This window comes from Barbus barbus, assembly GCF_936440315.1.
Source record: "Barbus barbus genome assembly, chromosome: 12".
Taxonomy (NCBI): Eukaryota; Metazoa; Chordata; class Actinopteri; order Cypriniformes; family Cyprinidae; genus Barbus; species Barbus barbus.
The window spans coordinates 8,576,679-8,598,872 of record NC_136740.1 but is presented as its reverse complement, the minus strand read 5'-3'; the positions used below and the strand labels follow the sequence as shown (position 1 = coordinate 8,598,872).

The following is a 22,194-nucleotide window of genomic DNA, read 5'->3' as shown; positions in this document are numbered from 1 at the left end:
AGACAGACAGAAAACTGTCTGTTAGCTGTGTGTATAGAGATAGATGAGTATGTTTCAGTATGTCAGAACATTTCATTCGTATAATACCTCCCCAGTTCCATGACTTCAGTGTAGAGGGACTCAAAGTTATCCTTCCAGAGGATCCCGTCACAAGACGTGCCTACGAAAAACAACAACGTCAGTAAATGAACTACTATTAAAACGTTTTGTTTTGAGCAGTGTTAACCGAAAATCGACTGACCAAGCACCCTGAGGTAGGCTGACGATGTCACTGAGCCCACGTCATTAGAAGCGATGCAGGTGTAGGTGCCGCTGTCGTCCAGAGAGGCAGGTGAGATACGGAGGGTCACTTCCCCTGTCTCACTGAACAAAGCATTAAACAATTAGGTGGCAAAATGTATGAACTGTAACATACAAAAACAAAATGTACAGCAGTCTATTAAAAATGTGTTCTCTAGTCTAGAATATATTGGAATGGTCAACTGCTCTATTCAGAGGTCAAACATTGTTGTATAATGACAGATAAACTATATATTGACTGTTGTACCAAGCCAATTTGATCTCAGAAGCAAATTAATTAGTTTTCATAGAATCAAATCATTTAATTAAAATGACATATTTCAACTTCAATCAATATTTCATGTATATTTATTAATTTATTTGATAACCATGTAATAAGCAACAAGAAAATAAACCCCTTATGTGTTTCACATCGGCGTCCTGATCACCCTGTCAGGGTTTATTTGTGAAAATAACTAGCTAACATCAATGTATCCTGTAAATGTATGTTTTGCTATATTTTTTTATCATATATTTTTAGATTCTTACTTCAAGTATTTTTTACATTTGTACAACTTTTGTTTACACTAAGCTATATCTATTTTTAACCAATAAGTCTTAAAGAATTTAGATTCTTTTTTTTACTTAAATTGTTACAGCATTTGAATTTTCAGCAAAAATGTAACAAAGCATGCACATCCAGCAGATGAAAAAAAACGACGAGGGTGCTCAACCACAAAACATAACAAACAAGGAAGAAAAAGTTGTCACCATAAGCAGAAAAATATTCATACAGTAAATCAAACATGGTTACACTTTATTTTAAGGTGTCCTTGTTACAGTGTAATTATACATCTAAGTACTGTATAATATTAATTAACTACATGTACTTACTATATGTGACCCTGGACCACAAAACCAGTCATAAGGGTCAATTTTTCTAAATTGAGATTTACACATCATCTGAAAGCTGAATAAATAATATTTCCATTGATGTATGGTTTGTGAGTATAGGACAATATTTGGCCGAGATGCAACTATTTGAAAATCTATAATCTGAGGGTGCAAAAAAAAAAAATCGAAATATTTAGAAAATGTCCTTTAAAGTTGTCCAAATGAAGTTCTTAGCAATGCATATTACAAATCAAAAATTAAGTTTTGATATATTTACAGTAGGAAATTTACAAAATATCTTCATGGAACATGATTTTTATTTAATGTCCTAATGATTTTTGGCATGAGAGAAAAATCTATAATTTTGACCCATACAATGTATTTTTGGCTATTACTACAAATATACCCCAGCGACTTGAGACTTTGTGGTCCAGGGTCACATATGGTTAAGTTTAGGATTAGGGTTTGGTTTAATGTTCCTTGCATGTAATTATGCATAATTTATTGTTATTATAATAGTAAGTACATGTAACATGTAACAAGGACACAAAAATAAAGTGTTACCTAAAAAATGTATACCTTCTCTCTAAAAGGAACGTTTTGAGCCATGTGGATCTTCATCAATAGCCGCAGGGTTCAAAACAGTACTTTTGGTGAGAAAATAGCATAAATATTTTTCTCCTTTTGGCGCTATGGTGTGCCATTATTTTCTTTCTAGTTTAGCAATTTTAATTTTACCATTCAAAAATGTAATTAGGAATTTTGCTCACAAAGGAAATCAGATATAAGTTCGTCAAACCAATAGCAATGACAAATAGTCAAACAAAATTAATTTGTTTGTTTCTATAGCCAAATTTGATCAAATGCAGTCAATGAAGACAATTTCACAGAAATATTTAGCATGGGAAATGTTTCTTTCAGTAAACAGTTATGAAACTAGCAAAATGACTGTACATCCTTCGCAATAATCGCAGGATCGGAAACCATAAAGCAATAGCGCTCCCTGCAGTCTGTATAAGTACATGGCATATAAAAGCGATGGCTATGTACTGGTTTTACCTGTGTGTGAGTGTGTATTTTCCCCCATTGCTGAGAGTGCTCTGGTCAGGCCCTCTCCAACAGACCGAGGCTTTGGGCTGCCCACAGATCTTACAGCGGAGAGTTACACTCTCGCCCCTGTCGCACACCACCTCACTCAAGGGGACCACGAACTCCGGGGGAACTGCTGCCGGCAAATCAGAAACTTACAGTAATTTGGCTGTTTCATTATGACACAACAACAATTTAATATATGCAGAGAGATTTCCAAGAACGAAAGAACAACATTCTAACTTACCATCATAAATGTAGTTGGGATTCAAAAGCTGCAAAAATTAAATAAGCAATAATGTAATGTTGAATGTTCATATGTAAACATTGTCATAACTATGAAATTGCATAATGAGTAATGATTACACAATTAATAATTAGACTGTTAAGGCAGTACCTTTACAGAAACCTTATTGGCTGATCCATCTCTAGACTTGCGATAGCCATTCTCTGCTTTGCTCTCTTTCCTGCCGTCTTTGTCTCTCTTTTCGGACTTTCGTCTGATGCGTAGAGCTGTGTGCCACGATGAGGACTTCCTGAATGACAAATATAGCACTATTCACAGCTGGACTATAAATATTAGACAACAAATAAAAAGTCAATACCATTTTAAGAACGGTGGCGTCTTCTAAGTAAGTCATAATAAGTGGATGCTTTCACACTTACAGCTTAAATTTAAGGTCAACGTTAACTCTAAATGAACTTGCAAACTTAAAACACATTCTTAATACAAATCTCATTTTGACAAATCGTCAATTCCCATATGGCCAAAAAATATTAAGTTTAAACCCTCATATACCAAAATATACTTTAAAAGGCATTTTAGGGACTAAATACATTTCCAATCTTACAGTAGCCTGTGTTACTGTAAGATTGGAAATGTGCTATATATTCATATGTGTTATAGACAAAAACAAAATGTTTTCCTTCAACTGTGACATACATGACTGTATTTTCTTGGATGGAACTATATAATGCAAAATGTACTTTTTATGTTTGTTTTTTTTCTCTAAAATATATTTATATTTGTAAAATATATTTTCAAAAATACACAAAAATATATTGGTAGAACATATATTCATGCAAATATATTTTAGCAAATATACTTAAAGATATATATTTTTGCCATATAAGTTATTGCAAAGAAAGCTTCAGAATTTTAATCTTGTTTTCAATGTTTTCAAAACTCAATCAATTCCTTAATGAATAAAATCAAGTCCCATTTGACATTTATGTTTAGTATCCTGTTTAAACCACCCATTTTCAATATAATATAATATAATAATACATTTTTCCAACTAATAATTTTATTTAATTCTGATGCAGCTAGTATATTTCGGCACGTTAACATGCAAAAGACAGCAACATGGATAAAATATGGAAATCTGTTGCTTGTATGAATAACAAAAATTGCAACCCGTGTGGTGCTTCTTCACTCTAGAAGTGACTAATCAGTCAGTCTATAATCACTAACAATTAATAATCAATCCTCACTTGAGGGTTCCATCAGGGTAGTCGGAAATGATGGTGGAGGTGTGACCCAAAACATAGCCGGGGATCCAGCCCTCGGCTGCTGGGCCTTGTTCTGTGGCGGCACGGAAAACTAGAAACATGTTTTGCTGGTTAGAGGCCAATATCTGCACAACCTCTCCTTGATACACGCTGATCTCATCTTCTTTTAGAGCCACGTAGTCCTGGGTCACCAACATGGTTGACACACTGCTGCTGCTGCTGCTTTCACTCTAGAAGCAGAAACACAACAAAACATCAGAGTAGCAACTTTTATATTATTTATATATAATTTTTTTTGATTAAGAATGTTTGCATATGAAGAATGTTGAAGATATTTAGTGAGCAAGAATAAAGCAAGCGAGAGCAGTTCTAGGAAAAGATTTACAATAGAAAGTTGTTTTAGTTTTAGTAACATCCTCTTCCGAGTTACACTAAAGAGTCATTCACACTGACAGTTCACAGTTAAATTGCTGATGCTTGTCCAGAGACACTGTACTGTTGGTTAAGTACATCATGAGGTGGATGAGCTCAAATGTCTATGTTCCCACTGACAGTCACCACAACATGTTTGCCGCATCATCAACAGTCTCTATCGCTCATGTTGCTTCTAATCGCTTACTCTCATTAAAAATAAATGACTTCTGGCCTCTTTGTTGCTGCAAATGGCTTTCAGTGTGATTACCCCTTAAGACTGTTGGTTAAAAGAGGAAATCTAACACCCTTAAAGATCCCATGAAATCAACATTGGAGTTATGTGGTCTTTTAACTTCAAAACCATCTATATGCAAGTGGACTGCTGAAAGTTGACAATGTACAATTTTTCTCTTCCGGGAAACAGACGAAATATACTGAGGCACTCATGTGTGTATACCCAATAAAATGCTCTCTAGGATGAGAGCATAGGGGTATTCCCCTAACACCCCTATGCTTCATAGTTGCTTCTAATGCAAATAAAACCTATTTGCTATTTTAAAAGAAAAGGAAAAGTCCCTTGATATGTCTCACTCCAAATTCATTTGTCAGTAGTAAACAAATCAGCACAGGGTTTTATGCGGCCTTTGACACCAATATATTTTTAAATGTATTATCTCAAAAATTATTTTTGAAATCTGTTAAAAAAGCTGTAAGCAGGTTAAAAAGATAAAGTTAGTAATTGTTAGTTGGCTGTGGTTTACGTGCTCCCAATGCTTGCATATTAGGTCTTCTCAGGCAGTTAGGCAAAGAACATCCTGCTAGTTCAGAGCAATAGAATCAGCAGAAACAGTCAACGGATGTACAGAGTTTCTGAGAAACTCTCAAAGAGTTATCCTGGTTAACAGTGTACGTTGTTAGTTGCTCAGCAAATTCAAACCAGGTCAGTTAATTTCCACAAAAGCCTGTGAGAATCCTCTTTTAGTTCCAGGTCAACGCACATATACCCCAGCGGCCCGGGTTAGTATGAAGCCGGAGGTGGAGGTGAAGCAGGACTAGGCCTCACTGAAGCCAGGAGCTAGAGTTTGGCTCTTACCCCATTGCTGTGAGTGGAATGCAGGGACTGCTCACTGGTGGAGGAGCAAGTACTGATGCGGTCCAACTCCTTACTGTGGGTGGAGTGCCTGCGAGTCTGACACTGGTTGCGACTCAACGTGTCACTCTGCTCTGTGTAAGAGCCAGGCCTGCCAGTAGGCGAGACTGGCATTGAGGCCCAAAACGGGGAGCCCTTCTGGACTGTAAAGTTCTGAGGGTTCAAAGGGGAGAGATTGGGCGAGGGGACTCTGAGACGGGGCTTTGTTAGGGTGAGAGAAAGGGGTGCAACTGTGGCTCTTGGAATGGGTGTCCCTGATTGGGCTTCCTCGCGTAGCTCCTTCAAAGGGCTCTCCAGGACCCGCATCCTAGGGACCCCACCGTTTAGGTCCTGGTCAGGAAGAGGACACGTACCTGAAGTGCGGTCATCTGGGGCGGGGGTGTGGTGGTGCTGCACGGGCTGTGGGAGACGAGAAGAAGGTTGAGGGATTCGGGAAGCTCGGGACCGAGAGCCACAGCTGGGACCCATGACAGAGCTGCTGCTACCCCCCGGAAGTCCACTGCTGCTGGGTCCACCCAGACCGCTTGCCCCAACATGATTCCGTTGGTATTCAATGGGTGAAGTCAGTGCTGAGAAGACAACAATAGGCAAGTGATGTTACTGTTTATAATATAACCCAGTCATAAAAGACATTTTCTTAGGTGGATGCATTATCATCAAGTGAAAGAGTAAAGCTATGAACAACATATTTTGAAAAGAGTATGTTAAAAAAAATTGTAACGCAGTTCTATGTTGTCTTACTGTTTAATCTAGCTGGCAGCACTAATCACGCTATCAGTTGTTGAAAAACTAGTTGACCTTAGCTGCCCTATTCCTGCAGTATTTTCTTCAAATCCCAATCCATAACTATTATCTTAGAATTAATTAATCATTTAGCATTTTATTTAAATCAGGGGTGTCCTATCCTCCTCCAGGGGGGGCCACTATTCTGCTATTTATCTCTAATCTTTATTAAACATATTTAAACCAGCTAATCAATGTCTTCAGTATTACAAGAAACTTGTGTTGGCGCAGGTTGGAGCTAAACCTTTGGCCCTTCAAGAGCAGGATTGGACACTCCTTATGTAATGCAACATATATTATGTGGGGAATCCCACTGGAGAAGCATGAGGTCTAGCCAATTACTTGGTGGTTGTTCATAGATTGTGGGGCTTTAAACCTATTACGTTTTGGGCAACAGATACATATATTTTTTTTTTTATTTTTTTTTTTTTAATTTAGAAATTTAAATTAAAAAAATTACCATTGAGGAAGTTTCTCTGGTTCTCCAGGATGCTGCTGATCTGCTGGATCCAAGCCAGGGAAACCGCCCGGTTGGAGGAATGGAGGACATAGTGCTCTGTACTGCCAGTGGATGACCTTGAGGTCAAAATAAACTTACAAGGGTCATTGTCAGGACTCTCTTCCAGACCCAACCAACTGACCTGCAGAACAGAGAGAGAGACAAGAGATAAATGTTTTTACTTGCTATACTGAGCACAGTGTTTTCTACAGAAGTCATTCTGTCTACATACCTTTATGCTGTTCTTAAACAGATATCCCGGCATAGAGAAGCCTTTCTTTTTATCCAGAGGTTCACTGAATATAACTATCTGTTCGAAGAGAAAGACACGCCTCTCTTTCATGCGGGAAAGGAGACCACCATCCTGGTCGGAGACCATGAAGGTGTCCTGGAGAAGCAGTCTTCCTTGGGCTACAATTTTACCCTAAAAGCAGAAATAACAAAATAAACAATGCTTAGTCCTCTGTTTTATTTGCTCGGAGTGTGAATAATTATCTAAACTCTTTCCATAAAATGACAAAAATTCACTGTCATATTTGGTTTGATTAGTTTTGATGTGGAAAAAAAGAAAGATTTTAGCTTTCCACCTACACACTCACAAACTTTTGCAAATAAAGTAAGAGAAATGCATCTTACATCAAATCCTTGGAGGCGTCCAACATTCATCATGTCATTGCAGCGTTTTGGAACAACACACATCACCTCTACTGCTTTCTGTGAGAGAGCATATGTAGTTTAGAACTAGATTTTTACATGTGACTGGTGTTTGCCTGTGTAAAATTTGCCACCGTAACACAAAGGTGTTGTGGGTGGTTACTACGGTGTTGCTACTGTGTGTGGTTTACTATAGCCCAAGTCAAAGATTCCCACCTTCATTTCTCTGATATTCTGGGGTGTAGATATGGTTACAGTTGTAATATTATTTATGTTTTATCATCTCCTAGTCATAAATTGATTTAAAATCAGACCGATTACTGATTGTTTAGAAATGTCAGATAGCAAAATTTTTCCTTAACAGGCTGCATGATTTGAGGTACAGTATCATTTATATTTGTAGCATAAATGGTGCTGGATGAGTTGTGTGTCAAAGTTAAGTACTAGCCCATTAACAAATACCCTTACCTCTAATTCTACAGTGTCCAAACCAGCCTTTTTGGAGAATTTGAGAAAATCCTAAAATAAAGCAACCAGAACAACGATGAGAAACATGCATTTATGTTGAAAGATAATGATCTTTTCTCTACATCTATTCTTTACATAAAGATGGGTCAGTAGTCCTGGAAGGAATGACTACATTGCTACAGCAATTTCACTGCCTGACCTTCAGCAGAAGCTGGTATTTCATGATCCGCTGCACTGGTTTAATCAGTAGATCTGTGATCTGTAGCCTGTGGCCCAACCTTTGTTTTAAATCCTGATGAAGATATAAAGAAAAGATGAGAGAATGCAGTTATGAGTCTGTCTTACTTTTTATGACTCATGTTTAAATGTCAGGGAGGATGTAGGCAGTGACTTGAGTCTTACCTCAAAATACGTGTCGATGTACTCTGAAACAATGTGCTCTGATTTGGGCTTATTTTGGCAGTACACAATGTACATGTGCAGTCTTCGTTCCTGTAGCCAAAACAGAATTTCATACAAAGAAGGCCAAAATTACTCATCAAGTAAGAAAAAAAAAAGATAGATAGCTTTCCAGTTATGCTAAAATATATAATGTACTAACAGCTATGATTCAGTTATTGCATATTCAACACGTATTGACCACTTACTTTTACTACACGTATGGCATGGCAGGAAAAGTTCACGCAAAAATTAAAATTCTGTCATCATTTAAAATTCTGTCATTATTTTTTTACCCTCATGACAATCTAAACATGCATGCCTGTTTTTATTCTGTTGAAACCAAAAGAGGGTATTTTGAAAAAAATTACGCATTACACAATGTTGCAAAGAGGCTTTACAGAAAAATCCTGATGTTAATGTTTATAATATTTTAATATCTTTATTATCAGATTAGAGCTGGTTGATAATATAGTTATCGTATATGCAGTATGAGGATAAAATAAACATACTTATATATCCAACTTTACTGTATGTAAAAAGCTGTCAGATAATATAGTTAATTTTGCAACCAAATTTTGCTATATAGTATATATTGCTTCAAGTGAGTATATGTAGCAAATTAATGCTGGGTCGTAACTGATTACATGTAATTGGATTCCAAAAATGAATTACTTGTAATTAGATTATATTATGTTTAAAATAGTGCTGTCAAACGATTAGTTTTTGTTTACATAAAATACAGTATATGTCTGTGCACTTGTATATTTATTATGTATAGACAAATACACACACATGCATGTATATATTTAAGAAAATTATGTTTTTATAATATATTTATATATAATATAAATTGTATGAATATAAATATATACATGTAAATATATACTGCATGTGTGTGTCTATATATATACATAATAAATATACAAGTGCACAAATATATAATGTAAATAAAAACTTTTATTTTGGATGCGATTAATCGCGATTAATCGTTTGACAGCGTTAGTTTAAATATGTTCATAATCAGATTACAGATGAGTTATTTTTATGGATTACATTATTAAACATTATTCACACAATAGCAGTAAATTATTCAGAATTTATTTATTTACCCCAATTTCATTTTATTTCCTTTCTACCTACCACTTACAGCTTGGAAAACCCCACTGTAATGTAATGTTTAATGCATTTCATGATGAACAAAGAATGAAATTGATTATCCAAGTACAATTTTAATAATATAATTTGTAATCAGTAATGGACTACAAATCCTAAGCAATCTACCCAGCACTTGTAAGGTAGGATGTACCATATATCCAACTCTAAATATATTGTTGGGTTATATATAATATAGTTCACATAAAATCAAAACAAAATAAAACAACAAAAACAATGACACATTTTTCAAAACATTGTCATTGTTTCAAAACACGGAGACTGAGATTGTTCAAAATTTTTATTTTGTCCCTCACAGCTTTTTTTCTTTTAGCTGTGACTGCATTCACTGCTTTTATGGCTTAAAGGTGAAGTGTGCCATTTTTTGGGAGTAAAATATTCTCATCTCAGATAAATATAAAGAAAAACAACTGTATGTAATTCATAAGTTGATTCATCCTAAAAGTGTAGACACTGTAACACCCCAACCAGACTGACACAGCAACATGATATAAGTTTGAGGCGAGAATATCCATTTAATTTAATGGTATTTGTTGAAACCCCACAATGAATCATGTCATACCTGTCTTATAAACAGGTGTGCCAGCCTATCTGGGTCTTCCAAGCACTTCTCTAGTTCACCAAGAAAGAAGCTGCAAAGATGAGAGATGCAACATTAATGACAGGAAATGAAAGTAGGGGGTCTTGGTGGTTTTTACGAGAATGAGAATCTTAAGTGTGTCATTTTCACATACTCTTTATGCCAGTCATAAATCTGGTGAATGTTTCCAAAGACGATCTTATCTTTGCCCTTCATGTCGTCGGGTACACCCTCCTCCTTCATCCTGCTCATGTAGCCCTGCAGGTGCCAGAACACATCAGTACGGTTACCATATGGAGACAGCAACACATAAAACGTGATCTTACTCGTCGACCATTCAACAGTTGTGTAACTCCTCAATAAATGGATAGACTACTGTTCAAACAAAACTAAACCCTGACAGCAGCAGCCAATTATGATTACTTGAATGAATGTGTTCAGTTACATGCGGTCACCATAGTGATCTCACTGCGGTTTTTGTTAAAAGAACTGAATATAAGCCCACCTCCACGACTGCACCAAGGTCTCTCACATAGTCTCTCTCTGTCTCTGCCAGTTCCAGCAGTACATAGCTGAAAATGAAAGAGAAAAACACATTCACATACAACTCAAAGAACAATTCAAGATGGCAGGCAGAGTCAAAAGAAACATATTTTGTTTAGTATAAAAATCTATCTGTAAAAATATTAAAAAGTACCCGATATTTGAGTGTGCTTCACATTTTTTATGCTTATTATAGTACTAGGAACAAGTGCTGTCTGCGTGCCTTTTCACGTCAGTGTTCCTCAATGCATTGATCTCTATATAATGAACCTTGAAGCTAACGGAACTGAATGTAAAGCTTTATAAATGAGAAGCTCAACGTCCAAACTATTTCAGCTTTGACCCAGTTTGCTTCTGACCTTTTAAAGCAAACAATAATTATGAGACAATTCGGGTGTCATATCGTAATGTATAAACAATATGCTACACGATCCTGTACCTGTTTTGAATCAGTTAAATTAACCAAGAGAATTCCAAGACAGTAAGGTGTCATGAAAAGAGTCACATATGAAGAGTTATTTTTACAATCTACAATGTATCAAATAGTCAGTATGACTCTTTTCTGTTCTAAACTTCCCTCTTTTGTCTTCTTTTGCTATTTGGCCATTTAAGTATCATTCCAGCTACCTAAAAACCTTTGTGATACCTCTCTGAACCTCTGCGACCTGCAACACTTTTTGTGTAGAGATAAAAACACTGACACTTGTGTTGACAGATGCTTGGAAGCTCTGACATAATTTATGTTTGTCAAGTCAGTCACTAAAACATTCCACACAAGAGATTTAATTTTGGTGTGGCCTTATAACTACTAGATTTTTAGAGAGCTAATATACAAATACTTATAAATAAGAGAGAAACACACTGTCTTCTCTTGAGGATGCCAGTCTTGCGTTCGTCCATCTCGTCGATGGGAGAGGAGGAAGACAGGAAGGAGTTATCCGATGGGATGAAGGAAGGACTACTGCTATCTCCTCGTTCAACAGGGAGAGAACTAGGCCTGTCCTCCAGACTCTGAGAAATAAAAAGTGGACAATACAAAAACATTCAATGTGAAATAATGGACTCATGCAGCGATTTCCTACACATCTGTGATCTCTTACCATTTTGCTCTTGACGAGTTCCTCAATGGCACTGACCAGTTCAGCTGCACTCGGTGTCTCTGTGCTGCTGGGACGTCCAGACAGACGGGAGGTAGCCTACAAAAAAAAAGAAAGAAAAACAAGTATGAATGTTTAGAATCTAAATAAAATAGGACTCTCAAATTAAATAAAAAACAAGACAAAACAGAACAAAAACCCTAAAACATGAATAATAAAACAAAACAACCCCCCCCCCAAAACCCAAACAAAACAACAAAACCAAACCAAACAAAATCCAAACCCCCAAAACCCAAACAAAACAACAAAACCAAACCAAACAAAATCCAAACCCCCAAAAACCAAACAAAACAACAAAACCAAACACAACAAAATCCAAACCCCCAAAAACCAAACAAAACAACAAAACCAAACAAAACAAAATCCAAACCCCCAAAAACCAAACAAAACAACAAAACCAAACAAAACAAAATCCAAACCCCCAAAAACCAAACAAAACAACAAAACCAAACAAAACAAAATCCAAACCCCCAAAAACCAAACAAAACAACAAAACCAAACAAAACAAAATCCAAACCCCAAAAAACCAAACAAAACAAAAACCCCAAAAACAAAACAACCAAACAAAACAAAAAAACAAACATAAAACAAACAAAACCAAACAAAACTCTTTTTAGGTTTACACCATTTTTTTGTTTAGTGTTAAATTCAGTGATATAATTTGTATGTTAAATGCCCAGTATGTCTTTTTTTCATGAGGCCTAGTCCATTAAGAAGTGTGACACCTTTTTCCGGTTATGGCTACATAGTTGAATGACTAATCAGTAATTAGCACTTGGATCCAGTGTTGAAAAATGAACCACAAAGTCTAAAGACTTCCATATTTTTATTTATTATGTGAATCTGCAATGATGCTCACCATAGTAGTGTTCTTACAATGAAGGCTGAAACATTCCAGTCCAAATATGGCAATGGGTTTCTGTATTCACCAGCCAATCAGGGGCTGATTTCAGAGTGGTAGGGGCATATATAGGGGGAATGGAAGTAGGAACTTTGGTTTGGAAGATTTAGGTTGTTTTGGGTGAAGAGTAAGTGCACACATGGCCCACTGCATGTGATTGTACGTACTCCTGAATACTCAATTAAGGGACACATTAAAGGTCACGGACAAGGTCAAGGGCTTTGTCGGTCTATACAGTCAGAAGTTCAAAAATCTGCCTCAATAAGTTCTGGTAAAGCAAAACTGAGGACATGTGGAGTATTCAAATAAATCAATGGACAAGAAGGACAATATACAGCGAGGATGAGGTATAAAAGTAGAAAAAAATACTGCAAAAAAGGAAAGAGGAGGAGAAAGCTGGAGGAGAGAAGACTACATAGAGAGATAAGGAAACTGAGACAAAACAGAGGCAGAACAGAAATCAACATAATGCTGGAGAACATTAAGAAACAAAGAGAAAACAGACAGCAGTTAGAAAGGCCTATCAGAGGACCTTCTAAACGATCATCATGGGGTCAACATGAAGTCAGCATGAAACAATATTTACAACAGATTTTACGTCCACAATGTAATTTTTTTCTTCGTAACACAGTTCCTAAGGAAATGTAAGGTAATGATTACATCACTAAAAGTGGGCATTCCATACTAGAAATCGTTGATAGACTTGAATACAAATTTGGAGTTGATTGTGGAAGACTGTGTTCTCCCTATAATAGTGCTTGCATGTGCCTTTGTGGGTCTTTTTGACCAGGACATGGACACTGAAGGTCAAGTTCACCCTCAAGAGAATATGTGCACGATAAGAGCAGGAATATGTTATAACAACATACAGGGTCTGATTTCATGTTGACTTTAAGAAAATCTGTTTATTATTCGGTCTATATCAGCATTTTTAAAGCAGTAATAAAATCTCAAAACAAATCAATAATGATTTTAAAAAATGCTTCCACAAAGTTATATTCTGGTGACTGGTATTTACCTTGTCCTCCTGGGAGTCCTGATGCAGAAGGCTGTGCTGTTGGATGGCCATAGGGGGAGGCAGGGGAACCGAGTCAGGCCCTTCCTCCCCTTCCTCCTCACCACAGCTCTGCATCCCCGAAGAGGAAGACTTAGACAGAGTGCCACTGCTCAGTCCCTCATTTCTCATCCTCTGTGAGAAACAGAGAGGAATAAATAAAGAGAGATAAACATTGTTAAGCTATGAAACAGATCAGCAGCTGTAGAACATAGCTCCAGTGGAAGAGTTGCACTGTATTTATAACAGCTCTACACTGGAAAGCACAAGACATGAATAACACTTACAAATCATACACATAAAAAACAGACAGAACTCTACATTTACCAGGAAATGAATGGCAACTAACTACCATATCTATTTACTCGTCTGGGAGCTGTTTTAACCATTTTCACTGTTGCAATAGGGCTCTTTTAGGCACTTTTAATTAATACTGTAAACTTAAGTCCCATTACTTTTTTATGCCAAAAATCCAGTGTTTTTTTTATTATTTATTTATTAGATGTGTTAGATAATTGTCTAACATAAAATTCATTCATTAAAAAGTAGTTTTAAAGTTTATTTTTTGTTTTCCGTGTCATTTTTTCATAATTATCTTTTTTTTTTTTACAAAAATACAAAAAAAGTGAAATATCATTACAATTAAAAATAACTGTTTTCTATTTTATTGTACTCCGCTTCGCGTTGTGGCCGCATCACCACCTCAGGTGTGCATTATTTTTCTAATAATTCAACGGCCCGTCGTCTATTATTCCTTATTTATTATGACTCCAAACTATAAATAGTTGCACATATACAGTACATGCTCAAATACAATTTCAGAATCCATTAATTTATATACAATTCACTGCAGATATTTTTAACTGACTGCATTAATCAAGCTAATAAACCTGAACAAAATCTGTGTGTTAAACCAAAAAGGATGTTACTTTATTGTTTTCTGTCACCAACCTCCTCTATGGTCTCATCTTGTGGTGTGGCGGCACTGTCATCTGAGTCTTTCTGTGAGCCGGCGTCTGCGTTCTTGCGGACATCTCGACTCTTCTTGTGCTTGTGTGAAAGTTTCTTCACATGGCCGTCTGCTTTACCACTGCTGAGCCGTCTGACAGGGCTGGTCAGCCACTTGCGCAGAGTATTTCCGGGCCGTTTGGGTCCAGGAGAGCTCTGCAAATGACTCGGTTGCAGAGTGGCACTGCCCAAAAGTCCTCCTTCATTACTGGAGACTGAGAGCGTGTCTTAAAAGAAAGAGGGAGAGAGAGAGAGAGAAAGAAGTGGTGTTTACATGTCTTGCTGGGCCTGAGTTCATAGCTGCACAGTCATACAAATCATTAATCAACAACCAATCAATAATCTGCCAATCAAACATAAACAATTAATCAACAACATGGTATCATACATTATAAAGTGTAATTAATAACATAATATAAAAATAATATTCTGTTTGTAAATAAACAACTATAGAACTTTATAAAAACTTTATTTTTGTAAAAGATTTTGCTTGAAAAAGTGTCCTTGCATTATTATTATTATTATTATTACAACGGTCATTGTTAAAATGATGATTTATTATTATTATTATTTAAATAAATGCCATTTGTTTCAATATTTTTTATTAGTGCTGTCAAATGATTAATCACGATTAATCGCACCCAAAATAAAACTTTGTTTACATAGTATATGTGTGTGTACTGTGTACATTTATTATGTATATATAAATACACATCCATGCCATGCATATATATTTAAGAAAAATATGTTACATGTAAATATTTTCAAAATATACACAGTACACACAGATATATTATGCAAATAAAAACTTTTATATTACACTTAACTAAAATGATATCAAGCATATCTGAAAAATCAAATCTGACAGATGCTATCTTATGCTAATTATTCTGGGGTTTGTGGAGAAGTGTATGAGCGTGCTTTTCTCACCACGAGGTGACTCTATAGTGATGCAAATTGCAGCTCTGCTTTTCACTTCAGAGAGGTTTCTGTTTTCAGCCCTCTTCAAATCTGAAACTGCAAAAGCCTCTTAAAAGACCTTGCTCTGCTCCTTAGAGAATATGTCCTTACATAAAGCTTGCATAAGATATTCTCGTCAGTCTACTGATGTGCAGAAGAAATGCTTCTGATGAACGGTCTTCACGGGAGGAGTGGAAAAATCAAGAGCTAATAAATAGATCTTTATTCACTGTCACTATATAAACACAGTATATAAACCTTTCTTATGTTGTATATATGAATTCACAGCTGTCTTGCTCTCAGTAGTTTGTCCCCTCACTCTGGACAGTATATTGAAGTAGCTGACCCTAGTGTGACCCATCTGTCCACACTCGGTGTATTTGCCAAAAATACACACACACATAGCTACACCTGGTAAACAAACAAACATCAACTCCAGTGATGAAATCATATTAATATTGATGTCTGCAAATGAGTCAGGGTAAACTGATTGATTCATTTTAACTGATTCACAAAGCAGTTGAATAAATTCTTACCGTGGCTCATTCTGCCCAAGAACTACCCAATTTGACAAGACTGACATGGAAAGTGACCAATCATACGTTTTTGTTTTTTATGCACTGTTTTTTTGGGCAGGTTGATCTAAAACAAGCAATATCTGAACTGTTTAACAGTAGAATTCAGTGTTTAGGCACACTGACACAAGGCACACAATTTAACAAGTGTGTGTGTGTTTTTGTTACAACCTTCATAGTAGGATAGAAACCGTAAATTAGCCAGTTTAACACAGGCATGTTGGTTTTTGCAATGTCCACAACAGAATATTTCTGACTGGACAACTTTATGATAACTGAATATGATTTTTGGGTGTCGTTACTAGATATATCAGTGATGAATGTGGTGTGTGTTTGCAGTTGTGTTACAAATTCAGTCGTTAAATTCACACCCGAACAAACCGAGCCTTCAGCGCCACAGAAATGAGCCCTGTGTTGGACACTGTGTATTTGCCTGACTGTCCCCTCATATGAACCTTACAGTAATTTGTACATTCATTAATAATTAACGTTTATTAATTAGGAAGGGGTGTCATATCACATGCTTGAGGTGTGACAAAATGATGCTTTCTCATACTTTGAATCTGTCAAGGACTGAGGGGTAATATTTAGAAAGAGTTTCATTTGTTAGAAACTCTAATTTATAATGCTTTTGAATAAGCGTAATCATCTATTCTGTTTCACTGAGAGCCTCTTATGTCTGAATTAATAATGAAGACTCGCTCACAAACACATGCACAGGTTTCACAATGTTTTGTTGCATGTGCATAGCAACCATTATTACAGAGACTACCCAGACTGTATACAAGCACAGCCCTGATCCAGAACACGTGATCACCAACATAACATCTAAATCAATCAGTCTGTGAACAAAAGTTAAATATAAACACTGTCATAAATTCCTATTCATATGCTATTTGTGTCAATGACGAAACAAATATGTTAACAATACAAACGGAAAAATTATGTACTTGTTGTTTTCATGTTGATTTCATAGGATTTTGAAAAAAAAGTAATATTTTCAAGAAAAGTTAAAATGAAAAAACGTAAAAAAAAAAAAAAAAAAACGTGATGTAATTATGTAAAAATAATAACCAATTTAAAAGATCTGTGCATTGTACATTTTAAAAATTACTTTCAAAAACAATTTACATATAATTTTTTTTTTCAAGGAAAAGGATAGTTTTATTAGATTTTTTTATTTTATTAATTTCATGAACTATTCAGTCATATTCAGTCAGTTTTCAGAGGAAAATGTCACAGCACATGACAAACTTAACTAATTTTGTCTTATCATAAAAAGGTCAAACAAGTTTTAAGAAACCTGTCATTGACACAGGTATATTCATGCATTTTTTTTATATGTATTTTTATTATTATTTTATTTAATTTATTTAATTATAAAATATCATGATAAACTACTTAATAATGTGTTTAAAAATAATAATTGAATTATATAAAAATATAAAAAAAAGAAAAGAAAAATAAGGAAAAAACTTTATGCCTCCCAAAATATTACAATTTATTTAAATGCAAAAGTAGATACCATAAAGAACATAGTATTTGTTTTCCAATTTGTGTATGAATTGCATTTTTAATGTATATTTATATAAATTAATAAATCAAAGTAATGTCATGTTATTAATCTATTCATTTTGGCTCTGCAAACTTAAACTTTTTACTAAAATGAAAGTACAGTAACTAAATTAATATGAAGCACATTCTATAGACACCCGGACATCAATAAAATGTCAATAAACACAGGAACAAAAGAAAAAGTTCAGATAATTCTAACAAAGCTTTTTCATTTTTAGAAGCCATGAGTAATGAAAATTATTAATCAACAAATAGAAAAAAAAAAAGATTTTTAATAAAATCGGACAATCATTAAAAATAACTACTTCTTCATGTTGTCTCTGTAGAGGTGCCTTAATGAAATATACATCATATATAAACATAATCCACACTATATTAAGCTGAGTTACGACTACTGTATTCAGTCCTGACAGTGTTGTTGTCCTGTGAGGCACGTACCCAAATCCAGCAGCCAATACTTGCAGTTCTCTGAGCGTCCTGAAGCTGAACCCATGTGAAAAAGTGGCCTGACTGATAAAAATGAGTGTATTCCATGTGCCATACCAAGAAGTGATCCGGACAGAGGAGGCAAACTACACCAACTCCTCTAAACTGAAAGGATTTCACCACATAATGCTGAGAGGAGAGTGATGGACTATGAGAGGGAGAGAGAGAGAGAGGAAGGGGGATGGAGAAAGAGGGAGGTTTGGTGTTTCATGCACAGCTGTGACTAAGTTATGCTCAGAATGAGAGAGAGGGAGGAAGGGAAAACCGGATGAGAAGACTCAAAGAGAGGAAAGAGGTGTAACCTACAATTCTTTAATATGAAAGATGTGATTCTGAAAGAGTCAACGTCTTCTCAAAATTAGGCACTTTCAGCTTTTCTAGTAGTTTTCTAAATTGGCGGAAGCTCACAAAGAATATAAGCGGGTCATATATAATATATTTTGCTTTTTTTTTGCACTTTGTATTTTATCTTGCCCCCAAATTTGAGTCTAGATTCTCATTACATTTACCTTTTACAGTATATAAATTTACACACTTTTTATTTTATAGGTGGCACTGTCACTTTCGCATTCATGCATTCATTTCAATGACTTTCCCAGGAAATCACTTTTTTTGTTTTATTCCCTCTGAGATCTCTGATTACGGTTTTACTTGATCTCAGGGAGAAATATGGTATGATTCTTGACAGGTTGGCTTTCTGGGATTCACACAGTTAAGATGATTAAAATCTCAAAAAACAAAAAAACCTTTTGAAAAATAATGGCGATACAGATATTTTAGATTATTTTGTGTGAAGATTGCTGAAAATGCCATGTAGATGATGGCATTCAGCAAAACAATATCAGTCAAGCTTTGACCTGTTCGAACATTTTCAGCATTTTTCATTGGGAACACAGTAATAATACATCTCAGTCGTAACTTGACAGTTGACAGTTTTAAAGTGTACAGTACGACTGGCAGGCTTGGCCAATATCAGGTCACAGCATGAAAATCAAGTAAACTATACAAACAATTGCCTCTATATCACATACACAAATGGCTGCCTCTCTTACAGGCTGCACCGGGGCGGATGGCTACAAAGATCTCCCTGTTTAAGTGTCTTTGGCTGCTTAACAGTAGCTGGTCTGTGGCCAGTCGAACTGCTTCCTTTGCTATACATACACACACACACACACATACGCAAATCCGTAACTGCTTATGCCAGAACTAATCAACATTCTACTGAAGATTCTGCTCTGGTCTCATGGTAGCCTAAAAGTTTGATTTCTTTCAACCCCTCTGGACACGTTGCAACACAACAGCTGCCTTAAATATACCTTGAACATTTCAGCGAACAAAATAGTCTGGGCAGCAATTTGAAGAGGTTGAATACACTGGCCATCGTGAGTTATGACAGTTCCCATTTCATATTCTATAAATACAGATTGTCCTTGCTGTAAGAGAACCGGCTGTTTGGCATTTCCCATGACCTCTGCCAAAGGAAAGGTGCTTGTCTACTTGCACATTATGACAGGTATGTGTCCTTTTAACTTAGTAGCTACAAAAATATCAACATCATTAGTTTCAATATGACTGTTATATTACTTTACAAGCTTCTCATTGATTATCTCTTTAATAGACAGACAGACAGACAGACAGACAGACAGACAGACAGATAGATAGATAGATAGATAGATAGATAGATAGATAGATAGATAGATAGATAGATAGATAGATAGATAGATAGATAGATAGATAGATAGATAGATAGATAGATATGCAGAAAGACAGACAGATAGGCAGACAGAAAGACAGACCGACAGACAGACAGACAGACAGACAGACAGACAGACAGACAGACAGATAGATAGATAGATAGATAGATAGATAGATAGATAGATAGATAGATAGATAGATAGATAGATAGATAGATAGATAGATATGCAGACAGACAGACAGACAGATAGATAGATAGATAGATAGATAGATAGATAGATAGATAGATAGATAGATAGATAGATAGATAGATAGATAGATAGATAGATAGATAGATAGATAGATAGATAGATAGATAGACAGACAGACAGACAGACATACAGATAGATATGTTTTGGGTTTCGTCAGTTTCAGTAACTTCCCAGAATTCCCCAAACTGAACACCACACCCTGCACACACTAATGATCTTCTCTCAGATGCTGCCCAGTCATCCTTGTGTGGGTGACCTCAAAAATCTTTGCCTGGAGACCTTCTTAGTTTTACCACATGCTCTTCCTTTGTAATCAAGTCTTTGTCACTAATCATGGTCCATTCAGAGTTTTCAAAAGCAGTGACTAACCACCATGAATTCCATGTTAAACATCTTTGATCATGAGGAACTGACCAACAAATGTAGTTCTAGATGTACTACAGCCGAATGAAATTCCTTACATACATGTTAACAATGAGAAAGCTCCAAAATGAATTTTACTGACTCATCCTACATGTCTTATGCAAAACTTTATTTCACCACAAAGAGTCCTAGAATATCATTAAAACCTTAAATATGGCATGAAATTATAAATGGACCAAATGCATTATTTAATAGAATATTGTAATAGAAAAACAACCTTTCCACTGTTTCTACTGTTCCAATATAACAAAAGCTACTTGGTTGACCAAACCAAACAATATTTAACAGCCAACCATCCACAATTTAGTAAAATCCCAGCAGATAAAATCAAATCTCATCTAAATATTTTCTTGCAAATATTCATCTTCTCTTTGAAATAGGTCACATTACAAATGTTACCCATGTTTTAAATATTTTATTGTTAAACATAATATGATATAGGGGTGTAACGATACATGTATTCGTATTGAACGAACATAACATAATGAACCGTGAAACCACTGTGTCGTATCGAACCAAACCATGAATTTTGTGAACTGTTACACCCCTAATATGATAATAAATTACATAAAATATACTATTTATACTACAATAAATGTATTAAATTTTTTTTTATTTATTACATATTTTTGATTTATAACTTTTTACAGCAGAGCCTGAGATCTGCCCATATACAAAAAATAAATAAATAAATAAAAACTGGTGTGGGGGGACTTACGATACAATATTACAAAACAATATTAGTGGGATAACAAGTACATCTCAGGATTTCAAGAGGTCTGATAAAGTGTCAATAAGGTCCAACCTGTATTTAATTTTTTATTAAAATTATTTGAAAATGAATACAGTAAAAACGGCAATATTGTGAAATAATATTACAATCTAAAATAACTTTTTTCTATTTTAATAAAATAATGATTCTGATGAATATGAAGTTTATAAGAACAGCATTTACTTTAAATAGATTTTATTTTTTTCTTTTAAATACATTTAAATGTCTTTACTGTCACTTTTGATCACATTCATGCGTCCTTTCTGAATAAAAGTACTAATTTCTTTGAAAAAACTATACTGACCCCAAACTTATGTATTATTGTTTACAAAATGGTTGGTTTTAAATGCATGACCGAAATCACAAGATCACATTAACTGTCCTGTGTACATGGATACGGTCCTAGCAGGGAAATCCCCAGCAGCCTGGCAACTCTGTTCATCACCTGACACAGCCCATCACCATGATTATTACATGCTCAACACACTTCAACCCTAACAAGAAAGAGCAAAGCTGGACTGCAATTAAAATTTTATTTGGGTTCAGGGAGAGTCAAGAGCAGACACACACCTGTACACAGCTTTGAACCATTCCTCCTGAGGGAAAACACACAATCTGGCACCCATATTGGGTTAATCCGATTTAATTTTGGTTTGTATATTTCATGTTTAAGCTTGCACACAGCTAGAAATCTGTATCCAACAAATCAATCCTCTAAGTATTTAATAAAAATCAAATGATTTTTAAAATGCTACCAAAACAGATTCATTAAAAAGTTGAGCTTCATATCGAGTCAAATGTGGTTACTTAACAACTCTTACAGAAAGGACCAGCTGGAAACCCCAGACGCGTGTGTTG

General features: G+C 35.4%; 1 protein-coding gene across 1 annotated transcript in view; it reads right to left on the bottom strand.

Moving 5' to 3' along the window:
• The window catches only part of LOC306877488 (triple functional domain protein-like), a gene marked incomplete at its 5' end in the record, with an annotated part of 158,405 nt that overhangs the window by 4,771 nt on the left and 131,440 nt on the right, over window positions 1-22,194 (bottom strand). Inside the window, 20 exons of the mRNA XM_079429257.1 lie at window positions 88-160; window positions 242-363; window positions 2,233-2,398; window positions 2,510-2,537; window positions 2,660-2,798; window positions 3,757-4,004; window positions 5,282-5,907; window positions 6,582-6,762; window positions 6,853-7,044; window positions 7,257-7,334; window positions 7,743-7,793; window positions 7,942-8,034; window positions 8,145-8,234; window positions 9,919-9,988; window positions 10,091-10,194; window positions 10,442-10,508; window positions 11,342-11,490; window positions 11,580-11,675; window positions 13,556-13,726; window positions 14,543-14,826. Of these exons, the coding sequence (XP_079285383.1) occupies window positions 88-160; window positions 242-363; window positions 2,233-2,398; window positions 2,510-2,537; window positions 2,660-2,798; window positions 3,757-4,004; window positions 5,282-5,907; window positions 6,582-6,762; window positions 6,853-7,044; window positions 7,257-7,334; window positions 7,743-7,793; window positions 7,942-8,034; window positions 8,145-8,234; window positions 9,919-9,988; window positions 10,091-10,194; window positions 10,442-10,508; window positions 11,342-11,490; window positions 11,580-11,675; window positions 13,556-13,726; window positions 14,543-14,826 (3,028 nt within the window). The remainder of the gene's footprint in view (window positions 1-87; window positions 161-241; window positions 364-2,232; window positions 2,399-2,509; window positions 2,538-2,659; window positions 2,799-3,756; window positions 4,005-5,281; window positions 5,908-6,581; window positions 6,763-6,852; window positions 7,045-7,256; window positions 7,335-7,742; window positions 7,794-7,941; window positions 8,035-8,144; window positions 8,235-9,918; window positions 9,989-10,090; window positions 10,195-10,441; window positions 10,509-11,341; window positions 11,491-11,579; window positions 11,676-13,555; window positions 13,727-14,542; window positions 14,827-22,194) is intronic.